This window comes from Phalacrocorax carbo, chromosome 1, assembly GCF_963921805.1.
Source record: "Phalacrocorax carbo chromosome 1, bPhaCar2.1, whole genome shotgun sequence".
NCBI lineage: Eukaryota > Metazoa > Chordata > Aves > Suliformes > Phalacrocoracidae > Phalacrocorax > Phalacrocorax carbo.
The window spans coordinates 73,594,326-73,615,036 of NC_087513.1; the positions used below are offsets into that span (position 1 = coordinate 73,594,326).

The 20,711-nt window shown below is 42.9% G+C and overlaps 1 protein-coding gene across 16 annotated transcripts in view; it reads left to right on the top strand.

The window, feature by feature from the left end:
* The window catches only part of SOX5 (SRY-box transcription factor 5), a 722,172-nt gene that overhangs the window by 419,652 nt on the left and 281,809 nt on the right, over window positions 1-20,711 (top strand). For 12 of the 16 annotated variants that reach the window (XM_064459647.1, XM_064459661.1, XM_064459656.1 and 9 more), the window contains exon 1: window positions 3,416-3,559. The exons of the other annotated variants lie outside the window; for them this stretch is intronic. In XM_064459647.1, the coding sequence (XP_064315717.1) occupies window positions 3,522-3,559 (38 nt within the window). In that variant the 5' untranslated portion in view covers window positions 3,416-3,521. Of the gene's footprint in view, window positions 1-3,415; window positions 3,560-20,711 lie in introns of those variants that run through there. 16 annotated transcript variants of the gene reach the window in all.

Here is a 20,711-nt window from a genome sequence, read left to right on the forward strand (position 1 = left end):
CAGTTACCGTTTTCTCCCCTGAACTTCCCCCCCCCCCCCCCCCCCCCTTTTTTATTATGGTTCTTTGTACTTCTTCCTAGTCTAGCCAATGTTTTCTTCCATAAATCCTGATGTTGACGGTGATTGCTCTGGTTTATAATCATATTAGCTGAGAGCCAGCAACGAAGCAGCCCCATTGTGCTAGGCATAATACCAGCTTGGAGGAGAATGTGATCGTTGCCCTGAAAAAGCTCAGATAGGAAATGATATAGGAAGGGGTAAATGTATGTGAACAGATGAGAGAAGGTTGTGGAGGAAGAAGGGCAGCTGTGGAGTGGAGCTGAGTTGAAAAAAGGATGTGAGGTGAGAGAGCTGAGGGGAGCTAACGTGCAGTCAAAGTACGTTGTCCTCTTCTGCCGAAATCGATGAAATTTTTTTGAATAAAAGGTGGGGTTTCTGAGCGGCTTCTCTCTGCAAACTTCTCCCAAGGCCAAGTGTAGGGAAATAGGGGAAACAAAGCATGAAGTGGCAGAGGAGCAGCAGCGTTTTTGGACTGGCAATGATACATCAAGGGGAAAATGAAAGACCAAGAAAAGGGGCCCTGTAAATGTGGATACAGAAATGAAGTACGTTTTAACTGAACAGTAGATGTAAAAATCATGCCTTTGTGGGAAAACCAGCCAAAAAGTATGTGTTTCGGCAGTGTAAGGACTGTTGTGGACCATGAGGCACATGGGATCTTTGTTTCTCATCCTTTTGCTGGAGTTGACTGCGTCAGCTTGGGCAACCTGCTAAGCCTGTCTGCATCTCAGTTTCCTTATTTGAGGCCAAATTCTCCTACTAAGTAGCCTCCTACTCCACGCAGAGATTTGCTGATTTGAATAGAGCCCCTGTGGAGTGAGATACTTTTCAATACAAATAAAGTTTTGGAATCGGCCCTAATTATATTTATTACCTGTAGAGGAGTAATGTGAGACTTAACGTGGTTTGAGACCCTCAGATGAAAGAGAAAGTATTTGGAATTGTTCTTTTTTAATCATCTGCTGCCTTTTCAATGTCTACTTCATAGCTGTCCTAAAAGGGCTAGCTACTAAATAACAAATGAAAAAATCCTTGTATGTATTAACTGGGTTTGTCAGACTCCTATGAATGGACCTCTGTGGAAAATATTATTTGCTAGGGGCTACTGAAGGAAGTCAGTTTACCCTGCCCCACAGTGAGGAGCCATTAGATCAACCTCATGCCAGAAGTTGACAGATTGTATGCGACTCCGCTCCGAGCGCTGTGGTGGTGTAAGGCAGGCTGGAGACAGCCTTCGCAGATCCTCTTTTATGACCCGCAGTGAAGGCGCCTTTGCAAACTTAGCTTGGGCGTTTTGTTTCATGAATGGTCTAGTGCTCTTCAGGGATGATGTGCATAAGTTACAAGTGGGTTTGCTACTCGGGGTTTAAATGATCGTCCCAGACTTCTAGCTACGATGCCTTTATGCCAACACCGGACTGACTGGCCCCCATGTGAGCCTGCTGGTTTATAATGTACACATTGAAAGGGAAAAGGAGAAAATTAAACAGTGTAGCTGATGGATATTAATAAAAATAATAAGCTTTTCTATTTGGAATTACTTTAAGCCAATGGGCGTAAAAGCATTGAGCGTTTTACGGATGGTCTGTGTGAATATGTGTCTCTATTTCAAAAAGTAAACTCGTTTTCTCCATGTCATGGGGAGGTAGGAATAAGAGGGGAGGAGAGGGGGCAGCGGACCTAATCAAACTGTTGTGGGGTCAAAACCTCGTGGTTTTTAAAGGCCCTTAATGTTGTCCAGCTGCAAATGAAAGGAAGAAAAAAAAAGAGAGAGAAGAGAGAAAGGAATTAGGGCTGGGGAACTGGAAAGAATGGAGTATAGATGTGTGGGTGTGCGTGCATGTGTGTGCTAAAGAACAGGGAGACCAGCTTTTTTCATTTTTTTCTCTTTTTTTCACCCCCCCAACCCTCCCCCCCCCCCCCCGACACACACACACTGCGAGCTCAGTGCCAGGCTGGACACGGGCCGTGCAGACTATTGAGGCATTGTGCGCTCCGCTTCCAGGGTAGCCCCCGGCTTAATCCCCGGGGCTGGGACGGGAATTTCCCCGCCGCCTTCTCCCGGCCGCTGCCCCTCGCCCCGCCGGGCCGGGCCGGGGCGGGCCGGGGCGGAGCGGGGCGGCGGGTGTCCCCGGGATGCGGGGCGGGATGCGGGGCCGGCGCGGCCCGTGGGGATGCTGCCCGCGCCCCGGTCCCCGCCTGTGTCAAAGGCCCGTTACCTGATTGCCTTCCTCGCCCGGCAGATTTTCATCTAGATAATTGGAAGCGCGGCGGAGGCAGCGCTCCGGCAGCCAGCCGAGGGGCTCTGCCGCCGCGCTTCGCCCACCTCGTTATCGGGGCGGCCGGGGCAGGGGGAGCGGGGGGAGCTCCTCTTCCTCGCCCGGGGGCGTGTGTCTGTCTGTGTGTGTGTGGGGGGGGGGGGCCTAGGTAAAAAAAGAAAACAAGAGAAGCCCTAGCAGACGAACGGAAAGTTTATTTTTGCTGTTTGCGCGTGTGTGCGTGCCCGCTGTTTTGGCATGTGGCTACCTTTTCCCTCGCACACAACAGGGCTGTTTGATGGAGTTTGGAGCTGAGGAAACTTTGGGTTTGCTGCCAGGACGGTTCGCAGCACTTTGCGGAAAGCAAGAGCTAACAGTGAGACCGACAGAGTGAGTGACAAGTTGTTTACAGGTTTCCTTGAAGGGGCCTCTGCTATATTTCAATCTGTCAAAGTTGCTTTTCTTCCCTCAGAACAATGCCTGATTGTTGTGCGGGGTGGTTGGGGCTTTTTTTCTTTTTCCCCTCCCCAAAGAGAGAGAAAGAGGGAGAGAGAAAGCGAGAGAGCGGAGAGGGAGGGGGGAGAGGAAGGAATGAAAATTCTTCGGAGCACGAATGCCTTCGGTAACATTTTTATGCGTCTAATCTTTTCTCCCCCATTTCAACTCCGAGAGAGTTGATAACTGTTTCAATTTAATCAGTCTGCTCTTGTTTTATCTTCTTTCTCCACTGATCTTCCTCAGCGCAGGGGATTTGCTCCTGGTTTGCGGTTTTAGGTGGATTGTCGGCTTTTTTTTTTTTTTCCCCTCTCCTCCCCCTATCTATCCCCCCCCACTCCTCCCCCCCCCCCCCCCCCCCCCCAGGTTTTGGGACATGGAAGGAGTTGACTTTTCCCGTTTCGCAGCGGCGGGCGATCAGAATTAAAAGGAAAGGACAGGCACCCTGAGGTTGCCCAGTGGCTCGCAGCCGCTGTGGGGGGAGCTGTGCGAGCAGCCTGCTGCGAGGCGCGCTGCCCCTTTAAGAGACTGGTCAAGGAGTCCTAGCTCAGAGCGAGCGAGCCGGGAGGGAGGGAGGGAGGAGGGAGGGAGGGAGAGGGAGAGAGAGAGAAAATCAATCGGTTTAGAAGGTTTGGACTCACTTGACAGGTTCAGTTGGAGGCGACCATAGGTGGCTGCTGTGACAAAGGGAAATTGTGCTTTTCCAGCATGCTAACTGACCCTGATTTACCTCAGGAGTTTGAAAGGTGAGTCGAGTTGGTGGGGCGGGGGGGCCGCTGCCTTTGGGGAGGGGGGGGGGAAGTGCGTGTTTCTGCCTGTGCCTCCCGCCCCCCCCCCCCAGGTTTTGTTGTTTGGTTTTTTGTTGTTGTTCTGTTTTGTGGTTTGTTTGTTGTTGTATATTATTATTTTTTTTTTTTCGGGTAATTCCTACGAGCACGCGTGTTCGCGCGCGTGTGCGCGGATCGGCTGCCCGCCGGGCGGGCTCGCGCCCCGGCACGCGGCGGGGACGGGCGCGCAACTCCGGCGCTCGGCGGCAGCCCGGGGGGATCCCCCCCCCCCCCCAACCCTCCCACCCGTGTCCGTCTCCCCCCCCCCCCCCCCCGAGCGTTACCTTGGCTATCCGAACGGCGTGTCAGTGCGCCGGGTGGGGGCGGGGCGGGGGAGCCCGGCGGGCGCCGCCGAGCCCCTCGCCCCGGCCGTCTGTCTGTCCGTCCGCCCGCCCGCCCGCCCGCCCCCGGCGCGCAGCTTTGTTCCGCCGCCGGGGAGGCTGCCCTGCCCTGCCCTGCCCTCCGCCAGCCCACCGGCCCCGGCCCCGGCCCGGCGAGGCGCAGCGAGCGCGGTGCCCGGCCCGGCGGCACCTCCCCGCCCTGCCCGGGGACTCCCCGGGACGCGGAGGATGCCCGGCGGCGGCGGCGGGGGGCGAGGCGGGGGCTCAACTCCCAGCCTCGCCCTCCCGTCAAAGTTGGGAAGGCGCTCCGCCGAGCACATGACCTTTTGTTGATCTAGCAGGAGCGATTATTTTTAGGCAACTTAACATCCCGGCCCTCCGTCAGGAGAACATCTTTCTGCCCGAGGAGGGGAGGGGTGGGGCGGGGGGGAAAAGAAGAGGGGAAAAAAGGTGGGGGGGGGGGGGGGAAAGTGAAAGTCTTGTCTCCAAGTTTTGGCCGTCGCCTCTCTCGCGGAGTGTCAAGAGCGGGGTTTGGGTATGACGAGCGGGGTTTGGGTATGACGTAGGCGCGCCCGTCTCCCCCTGCCCGAAGCGGCAGCCTTCCCCGCCTGGAATTAAGTTTTTGCTGTCACTGGCGACGGCTTGTGACCTCCGAGAGCTTAGTCCTTATTTCATATGATCTGGCGCTCCTAAGAGGTTTTGAAGTGTTGCTTGTACGCACGTCCATTGATGATCCGGCATCCCTTCCCTCCGTCTTCATTTTTAAAGGTTATTAATAGTCCCCTGCGTGGCTGCAGTAAACAATCCAAACTTTCATTTTGAAGCGGTAAATAAAAGAACGCCAGGATGCGCGTTACTTAGGTTTTTCTCATCTTCGTGAAAGCTACCTCCTGTATAAACATTTGGTTGTATCTGACTATGCAATACAAGCTAGGTGCTAGACCAGCTGGTTAAAAATATGCTAAGTCAAGCTGTTCATCGTTCAAACCTACTGAATTTGATAGTAAAGGCATAGGAAAGAAGGCAAGACAAAAACATTTTAAGTGGGCTGCGGAACACGCGTGCAGAGAAAGGACAGGAAAGAACGCTTGAATTAAAAGATCGGAGAAAAATAAAATCGGGAAACGCAGAAAAGAACTGTTTTAACGCTTTCAATCCTTGTTCTGCAACTAGAACGCTTCCTTGCTGGAAAGTGGAATTGGCATGGTTGCGCTGCTCCAAGGTTGTCTTTAATACAGTTAATTTTCCAGGCTAACTTGGAATACTTGGCGTGTTTCTTTGGTTTGTTATCATTGCAATAATAGAAAAAAATTGGTTTTGTTCACGTGCGTTGTTTTAACTTAGTTCAACTACCTGAGGAAACCGTTACTGTTTCTGGTGTCGAATCTGATCTAGCATCCCGATCGTGCATTTGCCTTGTTCGTACGACTAATAGATTCAAGTATTTCATGTGCTTCGCTAAGATTATACGTAGGCATTTATAAGCAAGCGATTTCGATTATTCTTTGAACTTTGTGATCAGCAGAATACTTGTAAACTCTCTGAAGCAGAATGAAGTCCTTTCATTTTCCTGTTGGGGAACCTTTTTTTTTTAATATGAAGTCTCTCTGCATTCTAAATATGTATTTATAGAAATTTTATGTATAAACAAATAATTTTGGACAAAACATATTCTTCAGAAATAGATGGAGCTTCTCTACTCATCCGCCCCCCCCCCGCCCCCCCCTTAGGCATACATTTCATTTTCAGAGATCCCAGCTTTGCTGTTGTAAACATTCTAGTTAAATAATCAATACGCTGCTCTCCTTTTGCTATGTAGATAATAGCAAGCAGTAGAAATGGGAAGCAATAAAAACGAACCTCGGGACATATAAATTTCTTTTAATATTTTTTTTTTTTGCAATTTTCCCTCTGCAGTTGAAATTGGTAATACAAACCAATATCTCTGTTAATCATTACCATTTGTTTACATTGTGTGTGTTTGACTATAGTCACACACACATACACAGAGTAGATACTGTCCATGTAATATATGTGTGTTTATCAGAAAACAGGCACGAGGACACGCTTTCTCTTACACAGAGATGCACAGACCCTCAGACACACATGCTCTCAGAGTTCACGTGTGTATATATGCACGATGCACAGATGATTGTATTTTAGACGTTTATGGCAGGTTATTTTCTCAAATTCTCGGTAAACACCGTTCTTGGAGCACACTTCTGCAGTCGCTGGGGTCCAGCGTGTCGTGTCTGCATGACCGACCTCAGATTTGTTATTAGTACCCATCTCCCACTATTCCCGTTTAAACTTGACTAGCAAATTACAAGGAGGTGAAGATTTATCAAGCAAAGTTGTTTGCAGTTCAGATCTCAGAGCGTCTGTATGTATCTCAGGAGGTTATTCTTCTCTCCCTGTCGTCTTTCCCGTGACGTTTCAGTGTAGCCCGGTAAACTGCAAACAGTTCAGAAACTTTCAGTCACCCCAACGGAAGGGATCTGAATCAAGGGGACTTCTCTTGTGTGTCTGTGGCCATTAGTGGGCATTTGCGATACGCACTTGGAATGAAAATGATCCTCAGTGTCAGACGAATAAACATTCATTAATTCATTCAACATCACTAGTAAATTGCAGTAGGTTTTGTGAATTAGCATGTATAATTAATTACCGTTCCAAAAATGTGAGGGTTTTCGTCCTTTGCTGAGAAGTTACTTGCATGTCTTTATTTCTGTTTGTGGCGGTTCAGCTGCTTGATTGAGAGGAGCATCAGAATGCGTACGCTGAGGGGGATGTTGTTTGCAGAAACGTTGTAGGAAGAAATTATAACTGGAATCTGCTCCGTTTGCTGCACAGGGAAAGGATAACTTCTGGGAGGTACTTTGTGATGTACCTGTGGCACTCTGAATTGGCTTTAAAGGTTTCAAAAAGAATAACTCTTTTGGTGTTTGGGTTTTCTTTTCTTTGTCTTTTTTTTTTTTTTTTTTTTTAAAAGATGCATTATTATACTTAAATATAACAAGAATGGCCACAATAGAAAGAAAGTTTACTTCATTGAGGAAAAGGTAGAGACAATGCAACCGGAACCATTGTGAACAGCTGTGAGATTTACGGAATGATAAAATCTCAGAAATGCCCAGCATAAAGTTTTAATGTCTTAATAAAATCGGATAAATGAAAAATAGATAAAGTGACTGCTTAACAATGTCCCTAGTGTATGGAATGTTCTTAAACCGAAATTAATTATTGCATCTTTACATTTCTTTGTAGACTGAGAGAGAGGCTATGCTAGGCATCCGGACAGTGACATCCTTTCTTTTTTCTCTTTTTCATTCTTCTCTTTTTTATTTTCCTTTTTTTAAATTTTTTTAAAATATTTTTTTATTTATTTATTTTTAACATGCCAGTTCAAGGCAAAGATGTATGCAGTGTTTCTGGGAGAAAATAGGATGGGGTAGTGCTTCCATAGGAAAAAAGGAAGAGCTAGAAAAGACAAAAGGCATGGATGGGAGCATGGGGATAGGAACAGTAGAACAAGTTTAACATTTACAGTCGCCAGTTCTGTACACTCAAAACGTTCTCTGTGCTAGTGACTAGCTTGTAGAAAGAAAAGGCTCAAGGATGTAAAGCAAGCCTCTGCTGGGAGGGAAAAAAATATACTTAGCTGCTTCACTGCTGCACTGCACGAGTCATTTCAGACTCCCACTGAATTTATTTTGGGGTTGTACCAACACTGTCAAATGGAGAAATCATTTTCCTAAAAGGAAACTTTGCGTATTCCGAAGTGCTTTTCTTAGCTAAAGTTACCCTAAAAGCTTTCTTCTGCTGCTGCGTTCGCTGAGAATTTTAGAGAAAGAATTACACCTTTCTGTTAACCGGCCTGCTAGGAATGACGTCCCACTCTCCTAAAATCTACCTGTAGAAGTAAGAGTGATTATTCCTTCATTTAAAAGAAAACAGTGAGGTTTCTTTAATATCGGGCTGAATAGCTTTTACCTTCCACTGAGATGCTTTGAGGAAAGGACTTTATTGCCGATGATTGTGGGTCTAGGGGTCTGGGATCTGAAGAATAAATACTGTGCCGGTTAAAAGTTTCAGATAGTGGTTTTTCGCAACGATGAAAATTAACATGGTTTTATTTCTCTGAGATAAGGCTGAAGGAATTAATGCCATTGCAGACTACTCATTAATGTCCTGCGTGCGCTAATTTAATTTGTTGTGCTTGTGCTTAGCGAGGAAGAAGTTGACTGTTACAGATTATGGATTTTAATGAACATCTCAATAATTTACCAGTTGCTGAAATTGTGAACTAGGCTTGGAAGGCAAAAGCCCAAATGAGAGAGCTGGTGAGTGACACACCAGCCCGCACAATTCGACTGTTGTGTTCATTGCATTTGAATCAAATCGGGAGTTTGGCATTACTAATTCTGGGTGGCTGGCTCATCATATGCATTCAAGGAGTTAATTAAAACACACACAAACACATACACACACACTCTCCCACCAAGCATCTTGCGATGTTTATGTGCATAGTGTGTTTGATTGGTACCTTTAGATAGGAGAGGAATTGTTTTTCCTTCTCTTGCTGTCCAGAGATCTTAAATATATAACTAGTTTACAAAATATTTACTACTTCTCAGGGAGCTTTTAACGAGCATTTATGGCTTTATCATTTCGGAGGCACATAGTATCTGATTGAGTTACTTAAATGTGAAGCTCCCTGATAGGTTAGGCATCCACGTTTCTGTAACGTGATATATCTGTAGCTGTATAAAATACACTTTTACAATATTTATACAGGAAAAAGTATCTCCTCCCAAGGTAGATTTATAGTTTCTTTGCATGCTTTTCATGCTGTACTTAAAAAAAATATCTCTTAATGTTAAATAGGATACCCGCATGTTTGCGTGTCAGATACCTCTGCCTTCACAACTCCTGCAGAAGTCAGTTTGGCAGCCTCTTGGCTTTCTATTTTTTTTTAAATTATTATTACTAATTTCGTGCTCAGGCCTGGTTATAGCATGATTAACTCAGAAGTGGAGGGGGGAAGCCACGTTGTCGTGTTGTAGCTATACGCACTGGAAATATTCCATGCCTGTGAATTCTGCTACTGTAGTCAAGAGAAAAGAAGCGCACTCATAGCAATTAATTGATAGTTGTAGTACATCTCTGCTGATGGCAAGGAGTTTGTTTAACAAGTAGCATCCTTAGAAGCAAAGCGCTTTTCCCTTTTAAAGTGTCTGTGGATTTTTATCTAACTTGGAAAATGTGCGAAGTCTCCAGTACTTCCTGCAAAAGGTAAAATTATGTTGTATTTGGGTATATTAAAAGCCATGCTGCAAATTGAGCAAATCCTCATCACGTTATTGTATTACCTAAACCAGAACTTACTTCTTGAACTTTTGAAATGAGGTGCGTTTTGAGCTTTCGGCTTGGGGCAGCGGGTGAGGGCGAGCAGTTGCGCACGCTGTACCTGACGGGGATTTATGGCGTTGTACCTTTCACATCTCCTCCCGCAGACCCCCGGCGAAATCCCGCTGCCGTCAGTGGCCATAAAGTTTTCACCCACGCCTTTGCTGAGGGTTATGATGCTAGCCTGCGGTCTGCCACGCGTCCTACCTCTCCCACACCCTACTGAGGGGCCGACTTGGTCCAAGTGGCTTGTGCCTCGCCTGGGGCCGGGCTCAGCCAGTGGCCGCCAGGGGGGCAGTGGGGAGCCCTGCGCGCTGCAGCCTCCGCTCGAGAGGCGCCGCTTGTCACCTCCGCGCGCCGAGCCCAGCCTTTGCCAGCCTGAGAAGCCAGGAGTTTCTAAGAGTTGTTCCTGAGCCCACATGTCCTTGTGACAGTGTGAAGTTCTGTGCGCGGTAGTTGTTGGGAGAGAGCAAATCTAGACGAGATTTTGGAAGAATTTTGGTGAGCGCTGCTTGAAGGGGCCATGGCACTTGAAAAGAATGTGAGGAGTGAATGGAGATTGTGAGATGTGCAGGGGTAATTCAGAGAAGCTGTTTGGGGTTTGGTATTGGCGGGGGGGTTGGTTTGTTTGGTTTGTTTTGAAAGACATTTGCAAACGTTTTCCTACCCCCTCTTTTTGATCTGGTATGGCACTTCTCTTCAACTTGTCCTTTTGTCACCTTGTTGAAGAGCAAAAAAATGATAAACATGACAATGTTATTTTTGACTTGTAGAACTCAGAGTTGAAGTGATAATGAGAAAAAGCTTGGGGCTCATTTTGAAAGTTTGAAAGGGCTTTGACCTTGTTTCCCTTAAAAGTATTGTGGGATTAATCAGGTAACATTTCTTAGTTCTCAGATTGAAATTATGGTTGCTATTTTTATAATTTATGTTGGGTATTCCAGATTTCCTTTTTATACTTTTTTTTTTTTTTGAAAGATCAAGTATGGAAATTCACATCGGCAACTGCTCTTTGCCATCTCTAATAATTTTATTTTATTTTGTTTTACCATGTACTTCTGCTTTTGTGTTTTCTCAAGTTCATATAGACTGTCTTCATTGTATTTTGCTTTTTTCCCTAGGATGTGGGTGTCTGCATGCTATTTGATCTAAATATATCAAAATGTTACCTTAGTGCTAATTTTTCCTGTGTGGTTGTATTATAAGCTTATTACTATGTATTTGTTTCTGTCTTGCTAATCTTAACATAATTCTATTACTTTTAGGGGCAAAAATATGATGAATAGAAATTTAATTTTCTTGTCTGAATAATCAGTTATTTTTGGTGGTGAGGAACTCTGTGTGTGTATGTATGTGTTATTCTTGCATAGTGAAGGCCATTGTCTACATCTAATGTTCTTCAGGAACCTTTGTAGCTATTGAGAAAAAAGACCTAGGAATGCAGTTTATGTAAAGAGAAACCCATGCTGTTTGTCATTCTCTTGGTTTCTTTGGTGCTGAGCTTATAATTTTCTAGATTCTTCTTTTTTTTTTTTTTTTGGGTAAGAGTCTGGGAGTGAAAAAATGCACCATGTTTCATTCATACATCTCTCAGGTTGGGCACGGGCAAAGGTAAGGTATCTGACAGTGCGCTGGAGATACTTGCCATTGCCAACTCAATAGATAGCATAAGACCAAGAGTACGGAAAATGTTGGATGTTCTGAAAAATTTTAATTTTGCTATTCCTTTTTTACCATAGCTGCACAAAGAGATTTCACCAAACTTTTATGGCCAATTAAAACAGTGAGCCTAAAAAAATCTGAAGAGCATGGGCATGGGTACCCATGCCTACAGAGACGCATTCATGTTTGTTCTCTAGAGTTTGGTGTGTCCATTTACTGGGTTGCAATAAGTTGCATTATCTTCAGTTTATTGGGAAACCTAAAGAGACTGTACTTTATAGATCGTGATGTGACTAAAATTCATCACAGTTGGAAAGATCAAAGCGTATCTCTGCATATAATTTTTATAATTTTGAGGTATTCCTTGTTTCAAGAGAGAGACTGTTTAATGAAGGGTGTGAAGCCTGCGGTGTCCTCTCACCTTTTGGGGTGGCCTGCCTGAGTTAGGCACTTCGGCAGAGCTTGTGCTGGGAGGGAGTATGGGCTTCTGTAGTTCTGCTCAGGCTGTATTCAACTGTAGAGAAGTCTTCTGTTTTCAGAGAAATTCTCTTAGTGGCCTCGTTACATTCACTTTGTAAAACAAGACTGAAAACATTTTCTCCAAAGGTTTAGTCAAGTTGCTATTCATAGGGTTTTCTCCCTAAATTTCAATGCTGTGGCCTCACTGGGGCAGAGGCTTTTTTGGATAGAAATGAGATGTGTGGGAAGGTGATGGTTGGTAAGGGCGGAGGGAAGGATGTTCTTACCCGTTTGGCATGTCTATTAACAAACTGGGTCATTTTGTTGTGTTGTATTTACATGACTTGTTCCTGTGCTGGTGTGAAATGTGAATCACCAAAACATGATGATTATTTAAAAAAAAATAGGCTAAATGAAATGAAACTGAAATAGAACTGAAAGGCTAAATGAAATCGAATGAAAACAGAACATGCAACATTATTCTTCTGGTACAGTTTCCTTCTGCAGTTGCTGAGTAAAGCCAAATAGGTTTCTTTTCCATGTCTGTTAAAAATATCCAGGCTTTTGAGTTTGAAAAAAATCACGGGAACATAGAAAATACATATCTCTCTTCAGGTTCAGCCTTTGGTTTGCCTTTTGCTCATGGGTTTTGCAGTTTTAAGTAGATATTTATGGCCAGTGTGTTGTAAAGAAGGCCATTGATCCTCATCTTTATCAAAACCTTCTGAACGTTGAGTTGATTCTAGTTTTGCAACTGAGATTAGAATTCGGCAGAATTTCTCAGTGGAAGGCTCTCATCTTTTGCGTTTGTTCTGTAAGTTCCGCTCACTTTTGCTGTTCTTGCCTAAACTCTGAAATTAATTGTGTGACTCAAGAAACCATATTAGGCTATGGTGTTTGCATGAAATACCATGAAGTATGGGAAAATTACTGTGCCACTCTGAAGTGTGCCATGCATCTCTCTTACAGATAATCTGCATGTGTATTAGTGTCATTGATTTAGTGTGTTTTTGTAGAGTGCAAGCATCCTGAATCAGGACCCCATTATGCTCGTCACTGTACAAACACAAAAAAGAAGGTTTCTTTCCATTCCACAGAGCAGCCTTTGTGCTTAGAGCTTAGAGTAATATCAATGTGTCTTTGTATGGGGAAAATTCAGAAACGGAGAGTAGGTAAAAGATCCCTGGTATGGCTCATGAATGAGATTTCAGTCCTGAAGCCATGCTTTAGAATTTATAAATTGAGCAATATATTGGCATGTGTATTCTCTCTCTGTATATTTTCTATACATATGTATGCAGAAGTTGCCTTACTGTTAGAAGTACCGATAATATTAATAATAGATTCATACTTCCTATAAAGTCTTTTGATTAGGAACTCGGAGCATTTGGAAATCATTAATATACAAATCATGGAGATTTCTGTGCTCTTTAGATTGAGAAGCAAGATTAGCCTCAACCGATAGATGAGAAAACTGAGGGATGGTGTCACAAAATCATTTGCATGGGTGGGTATAAAAAGTAGAGATACTGACTGCTATTCCTGTGTTTTAACCTCAAGACCCTCCTTTTCCTTCTTGAGATCCTAAGAACTGCAAATTACAGACTTCTGTTCGTCCAATTATAATTTCTAAAGGTCTCATTCTAGCAAGATGAACTATAATATTGAAATTACTTAAATATATAAAATAGGGACTTTGGAGTATAATTAATAATATAAAGTAAAGGAATATTTACAGCCCCAGCTGCATCGGTTAGGGCTGGGAGGGAATATGGTCTGTAGCCCCTCCAGTTATCTGGGCGTGCTTCTCAACTAACTCCCTACCTGGAGGCAAGTTCAGAGAACTGGAGTTAGGTAGCAGCACCCGCAGTGCTTATGCAGTAAATTGAGAGACAGTGTGTGTGTGTTAGTAACAGTCAGGTGAAGGTTTCATCCTGGAGAACAATTAACATCTTCAGCCATATGTACAAGAGCTGTCATATGTTTTATAACCTAAGGACCAGGCACTAGGGGAGTCCAGGAAAAAATTCTTCACATAGAGAATATTAATGTGAGGAACAGACACTACTGAAAGCAGCAATGTAGGCAGCCACAGTGAGCAGACCAACTAGCTTAAAAGCAAAAACCACGTTGCAGAACACAAAATGCATTGTGATTCTTACCCGCATATTTGACATCTGTTTTTTAAATGTGTGACAGAGATCCAAAATGAAGGAAATGATACAAACTTATTAAAAGGGAGGAAATATTTTCTTATTAATGTTAAAAGTTCTAGTCTGTTTCAGTATTTGTTTCTTGTTTCCAACTGTATGTTCTATAAGAGCAGAGCTGAAGCGCTGGGGTCTGCAGGTAGATATAGATCTAGTCTCTGTGTTGCATCTCTTCTACACGCTGTTGGAAAAAAATGGGTATAAACCAAGGAGTCCTGGATGGATTTGATCTATGTACCCTATAAATATTATGATTGAACTATTAAGTTATTTGCTTTGGTAAGGTTTTTAAGAGGGAGACTTTCAAGACATAGTAGATAATAATCAGGCATGTCCCATAGTGTTTCAGTAGTAGTTATTCAGCAGTGTGTTCACAAAGACCTGTTTTGTGATAGGGCCAGTCAAGGCATCCTTTAAAAAAGTGCCCATTCATTCTGACTGTTTGGACTCAGTGGCACTGAAGTTCAGTTGTCAGGTCCTAAAAATGTAGACCTAATTAATTAATGTTCTGCTCAACTCTGTGAAAAAGGCTGGTGTTTTTCACCTCAGTAAAACAGGATGGCATAAAATGGTGACTCACGAGATCACTGAACAGAAGCCTGACTTTCCTTAATCTGCAGCAAACTTCCATCAGTTGCAATGCCGCCAGAATTTCTAAAGCATCAGGAGAGATTTCTGCAGGCTTCTGCAAATCTGTAGATTTCAAAAGTTCTGTGTTAGTATGCTTTAAAGACACGTTAACTGTCTGTTCCTCCTCAACAACATGTATGCCTGGCAGACTAGAATGATCAGAACGGCGGTAATGAAAATGTACCTGAATTCTGCCAGGGCTAACATCTGGGCCTTAGTGGACTTGGCACTGTACACAAAATCAATCTTTGTTTTGAAACTGTGTGTTTCCTAAGGTAGTAATTCTCAGTTGTGGCCACCAAGGTCTTAAGCAAGACTGCTGCACAAAAATGCATTCTTCCAAATATACATTTGTTTGATAACCTCAGTTGTCAAAAGTGTGACCTCTGTTAATTTGTCACCAGGCAAATTATTGTCACCAGTTCCCAGATTCCATGAGAACCCCAGGCAGACAGCAGAGCCCCATGCTGGTAAGCATTTCTGGTTTTGCTGTTTGTGGTAATAAACAACCTACTTACAAATGAGTTGACTGAGGTACCTGCAACTGAGGTGACTTGCCATGGGTTGTCCAGTGTAACAGCAGCAGATTCATCAGCGGATTCTTGGAGGGCTCACTGCCCCCGTCTGGAGCTGATTCCTCTAGAACAACATAGCCTATCGTATATTTTCGTGTTAAATAAAGTACGTGGTTTTCAGATAAGAATGCCAGAGCCTTAGTATGAAAAAGACTTATAAAATTTCCTTCTTGGTGTGTATTAGAAAGATGAAACAAGATGAGTGAAGTTGCTGCTGTTATAGTTGGGTAGAGTCTGACATGGAAGCCTGTATTTTAAAAAGCAGCAATGAAAAATTAGAGCGTAATAGAAGTTAGAACATTGTTTAAAAAAGAAGATAAATAAAATAGCTTTTTACATACATGCGCAGTCTATTGAAAGGCCATCCAAAGCACTGATACCAATTTAAGAAGATGATCTTTTGCCTTAATTATACATCTGGGAGATATTAGCTGAACATTTTGTGGAGAACTGTGAATACCTTAGTTGCCAGTTGTCTAAAATGCTGCTAATGATTGCTTCAGTGCCAGTGTTTTGATGGCTAGAACCTAGGCCTGAGTATGAATACAAAGAACTCGATCTAAAAAAACTGCGTGTGCACACACACTTTTTATACAAAACAGATTTCAACCATCTGCTTGGCACTTAGCTTTGCAGCTATAGGCTCTGATATGAAAGGGAGCACTGTCCAGGTTATGAATGGTATCACTTTTATTGGTACCTAAGAAAAATCGTAGTGTTTTTAGAAAGCTTTTGTATCCAATGGTTTTCTTCAGTGGAATAATGAAAACCGCTGCCTTACCCAAAATTTTGTGCCTTCCATCAGTCCTCCGACGACAGCAAGCATCTCCTTACCCTTGCAAAAGGGATTTTGTAGTGAAGTTTCTGTTCTGCACCTCAGCATTTCCAAGTGTATCAGAGGAGTTTAGATGAGTGGCCCTTAGAACTGACACCCCAGATGGTTTATGACACAAAGCACTGTTTGCTTAGGAATACGTTGTATAGCGGAGTCTGTTGCCCAAGCACTGCAGAGCGTGTCAAATCAGCATGGAAGTTAATGGAGCAAAAGCTCTTCTGAATTTAACACTTTCCCATTTGATCTGAATTTACAGCTTTAGATTAGGACCGCGGTCTTCCCTTAGTGGTGCAGTGGTGGAAAGTAAAGTTGATAGCATAAATTACAGGCATGTAGTACAATAATTTTGACTCAATTCAGCCGTTTAAAGGTTTAGAGTGAATGAGACTGACTAAAATTTTTGGTAAAAGCCTATTCATGAAATACATAAAAGAAGTTGAAAGTTAGGAGAAGATTTGAGTGTATATTAATTTGATACTCTGACCAGTCAATGTTTTACTCTTAATAGGTTAAGCAGAAGAAAATGCACTGTGCAAAAAAATCAAAAATCTTTGGAACCTTCACTCTTGGTCAGCAATTTAGGTATTACTTCTTTGCCCTTTCTGGATTTATCCTTAAAATATGCTGGACAAAATATGTTTCTTCTGTGCTTTTCTTCTTTGAAAGGGTTTGATAGTGTTTTCCCCTAGGTGCACATTTGGAAAAAGATGACGAAAATGCAACCTCCTGCATGTAACAAAGCCTCTGTGTTTGGCCATCCATTTAGTGCCGTGTCACATTAGTACTGCACTGTTAACACCTTTGGACAGGGCTAAAGGTTCCTTGCTGCTCTGTCTAGAGAGCTGCTTGTGTCAGATCATAGTGTTGCTGGATGCTTTTCTCAATAAATGTGATTTTCATTTAAAAGTGGGGCTGGATTGTTTGCTTCTGAGATGTCAGGAGGGTGAATAAAAGGACTAATTGTTATTTCCTCTCTCATTTCATCAAGACTTCCTTTTCTTGAGAAAGTGCTGCTTTTAACTATTACATTTTATTTGCCCGAGTCTTTTTGTAGAGAACATCCGAGATGATGAAAGAAAGATAAAGTTGGATCTCTATGGATAAAATGGTGATAATACTGGAAACTTAAAAGCTTCTGCATAGTTTCAGATGAATCATAATGTACGGACAGCAAAAATCCGACTTTTTTTTAAAATGCATGTGAAGTAAGCCTTAACAGTATTAAGGTTATAGCCCTAACGAGCTAATAGACTTGCAGCCCTCTGCATTATTCCCATCCTACCTATTCTTTCCTCAGCTCTTCTCCTTTCACCTTTTCCCTGCAAGCAGTCGGGCTTGCTTTCTACATTTTTATGGGGAGCGCTGTTAATTCTCACAGGTAGAGATTAAAACAATGAACTTATTAAACTTCAGAAAATTCTGAGGCTCTTTAAGTAAGAAAGCCAGTTCTCCAGCCGCTGTGTCACCATGCCTTCCCATAGCAGCTCTACTGAAGTTACTTAACCATCCTATTAGTGAAGCAGTTCTTCGTGTTGCATGCCCTAAAATGGGTTTGTTAAGGAGTGGGAACTACCAGCCTATCTGCTGTTCGGTGTTAATGATTGCACAAGAATAAGCTCCTGTATTCAGGGATGGTTGAGAAGAAATTCTGTAAGAAACACTGTGAGCAGATTCATAATGAAACCTTTGCTGTTTTGGCCCTCGTGTTCTTGGAAATTTTAGAGGGGAAAGACTCCTTGACCAATGTCAACAATTTGGTCGTTTTCTTTGCTTCTCCTCCTCCTCCCTTTAGGTAACATAATCATATTTATTGTCAATTTATTTTCTGTAGATGCCTCCAATCCGCAGTGGTTGGAAGGGAGTTCCGGAGTGAGTGCATGGCAAGGTAAATTTGAGATGGCAGTTGGTGGGGAGGGAGGGGAGGGTTTGGAGGAGGAAGAGGCAGAGGGTACAAGAGTGCAGCTACAGTTTTAAACAACCTGCCAATTGTCCCCCTTCTTATTAAAATGGCAGCTTTCAAGCCAGGTCTCTGAACTGTTTAATTTGATTTACACTTTTAAGCCTAAGTTCTCTCCTGCTGTTAGTAAGGACTTAACAAAGACCCTGCTCTCTCCTGTCCTCTCCCCTGCCTTCCTGACTACTGAAAATCCAGTTGTCTCTCTTGTTGTTGGTTTTGAACAAACTTCTGCATTGTGTCACCCTTCCTATTACGTTTAGACATCCAATTTATGAAAAGCTTGAGATGGAGAGAGGACGGTTCACAGAGGAGGATGCACTTGGTAGATCTGGGATGGGTCCTCCTGATTTTCATCCAGTTCAGTGTTGCTGTCAGGCAGCAGTTGCATTTGCTTTAAAGCTGGGTGTGAATGACTGGGTTCAAAGGTTGGACCTCAACTTTCTGTGTGGACTGTCATTGTCATAATTAAAAATAAAATGAGGTTCACAATACACAGGTGCCAAATGGCTACAGAAATGTCAGCCTGCCAGTTCGACTGTTTAGCTCCAGTGTATGAGGCAAAGTGAGGTCAGGCACATGTCAGTACAGGACTTTGGAAGTCCCTTGAAGTGTTACGTGCTGCTAGTGCCTTCCAGGAAGCCCTAGGTAAAGATTTGAAAGTCTCCAGAATGAAGATGGCTCCTACGTTTCAAAGGCTAAGTAACATCTGTATTTTCAAAGATTCTGATGTTATATTTAACACTGAAAGCAAGAGGAACGGATGAACGTGTGTGTAGGAAGAGTGCATGGTTTTCATGAAGAAATAAAAAACTGTGTGTGAAAGAATTGCATGTGAGTCAGCTAGTACAAAAAACCTTGTATGTTCCTTTAGAATTTGGGGGCAATTAAATGTTTGTAATAGTTTGGCTCATGCATCTAATCTGTTTGGAAATATACCACTTCCACGGGTGTTTGGGGAGAAAATCAGAGCTTGTTTTTCTCCATCCTTATTTTTATCTGTATGAAACACCAAAGTGAGTGCCTGAAATAAATTGATCTACATTTTTTATACACATTTAGCAGGTAGAGTTCAATAAAGCAATACACATGCATTGTAATTGTGAACTGTTGTGCGGATGAATTATTTTTTCTTTGAGGTAAAAATAACCCAGCTGAATAGAAGGGTATATGTAGCACCTAAGGTGGGTCTTGTATTGTGGTTTTATGTTTTTAAAAACATTTCAGGAGAGTAATAGCTAAAAGTTGCTTTTCACCAGACACAGAGTGCATTGTGTCTGTCCAGTTTTCAGCAAGTGAGTTTGATACCTTTATTGGTAGTCCTAGAAAAGAGGGCAAGGACTGATTAAGTATAGAGAGCAGTGTTTGCCCTCGCCTCCAGAGCTTTTATTACTGGCTTCTCTGCAGCTCCGGGTAGGAGGAACATCACGGGGAAGTTTGTTCTTCCTCTGTCTTTGCAGTATCGTTGTGTGAATAAAGAGAGGCTATGCTTGTCATTCGGCCTCCTTCCACGAGCCCCATGGTCACGTATGATCATAAGGCCCTGTCCAGCTCCTACTGAAAACAATTATAAGACTCTCTGTGGCTTAACTTGGGTGTTGGATTGGGCCCATTAAACGGGAAGAAAATAAAGTGGAAGCGTTGTTAATGATTCCTATTGATGCTTTTCCTGGCATAAAGTACTGCAGATAATTGTTTTTAGATGAAATGCAGTTGCATCAAAGTATTACATTTATTAGCTTTTTAAAGGAGGAATAACCAAACTGGACATATGGGGTGTTTTGAAGTGTGATTGTGTGAGACTAAGATAATTTCAGGAGAATAGCTTAAGTCGCAGGATATGTGTGATGCCCTTTGTATACAAGATGTGGGATTGTGGAATTTATTTTGCATGCACTGGTTTTCACTGAGAAAGAATCCGGAATGCAAATATATAGTCATATTTAGAATATATAAGGAGTGCAACCTCGCTGCTGTAGACTTCAAGGCCCATTAATCAGGCTTGATAGTGATGCGATCTCTGGAAATACTTCAGTTAAGTAGGTTTAATCCTTATTAATAGTAAGTTGCTTGAAACCTTTCTGAGTAAAGTCTGAGAAGAAATATGGTAGATTGAACACACAAATAAAGACCAAACCTGCTAGGCTGTGAGTGGCTTTGACTCCTTTGAAGTTCTGTAGGTTCGGACTTGGTGTACAAGATCAGGACACTAACAAAAGCACTTTCACCTTACCTTCATATTTTTCTGCCGTGATTGACAATGTTATTTCCACATTAAAATGGAGTACTACTCACATTTTTTATATAATTTAGGTGTTGTCCCAGCCCTTCCCACGACTTGGTTAGAATGTGTTATAGGCAGATCCTAAACAGTTTTTCTTAAGCTGTATTCTGGAGCGTTCATGTTAAATGACGTATGTAATTTCTCCATGTTTTGGAATACTTCCTGTTGACTTCTGTATGATTTCACTGTGGATGACTGTGATCCAGAGCCTTTTATGAACAAGGAGATAGGAGTGGGCACTGCTTGTTTCACTGCTTTCTTCTCATTCATCAAGAGGGTGGAGGGAAGGAATGAAGCAGCAGAGCTTTTGCTGCTACTGTTTTTTGGGAAATGTGTCCAAAGAACTGTTTTGGAAGATGATGGTGAAGTTGTTCCTGCTATTTGCACTGCATTGCCAAAACATTGTGCTCTTGTATGAGGTAATAGCTGCGGTCTGTGGCGACATTATGAAAACATTGGTTTGTTATGATGATTGCAGAAAAAATCCCAGATACATGGTAACGTATTTGTAATATTTTATTGAAGTGAAACATGGAAAATACAGCATAGCTTGGAGTCCCCTTGGACTGATTTCATGTGTCGGGAATGAAGGAGCAATTGTGCAAAACTGAAATGGGTATACAACATGCATTAAATAATAGATTTTGGGCTATTTTAGTATAGTTCAGTCTCTCCCTTTTAATTTTTTTTAGTATCACTATTATGTGTTACA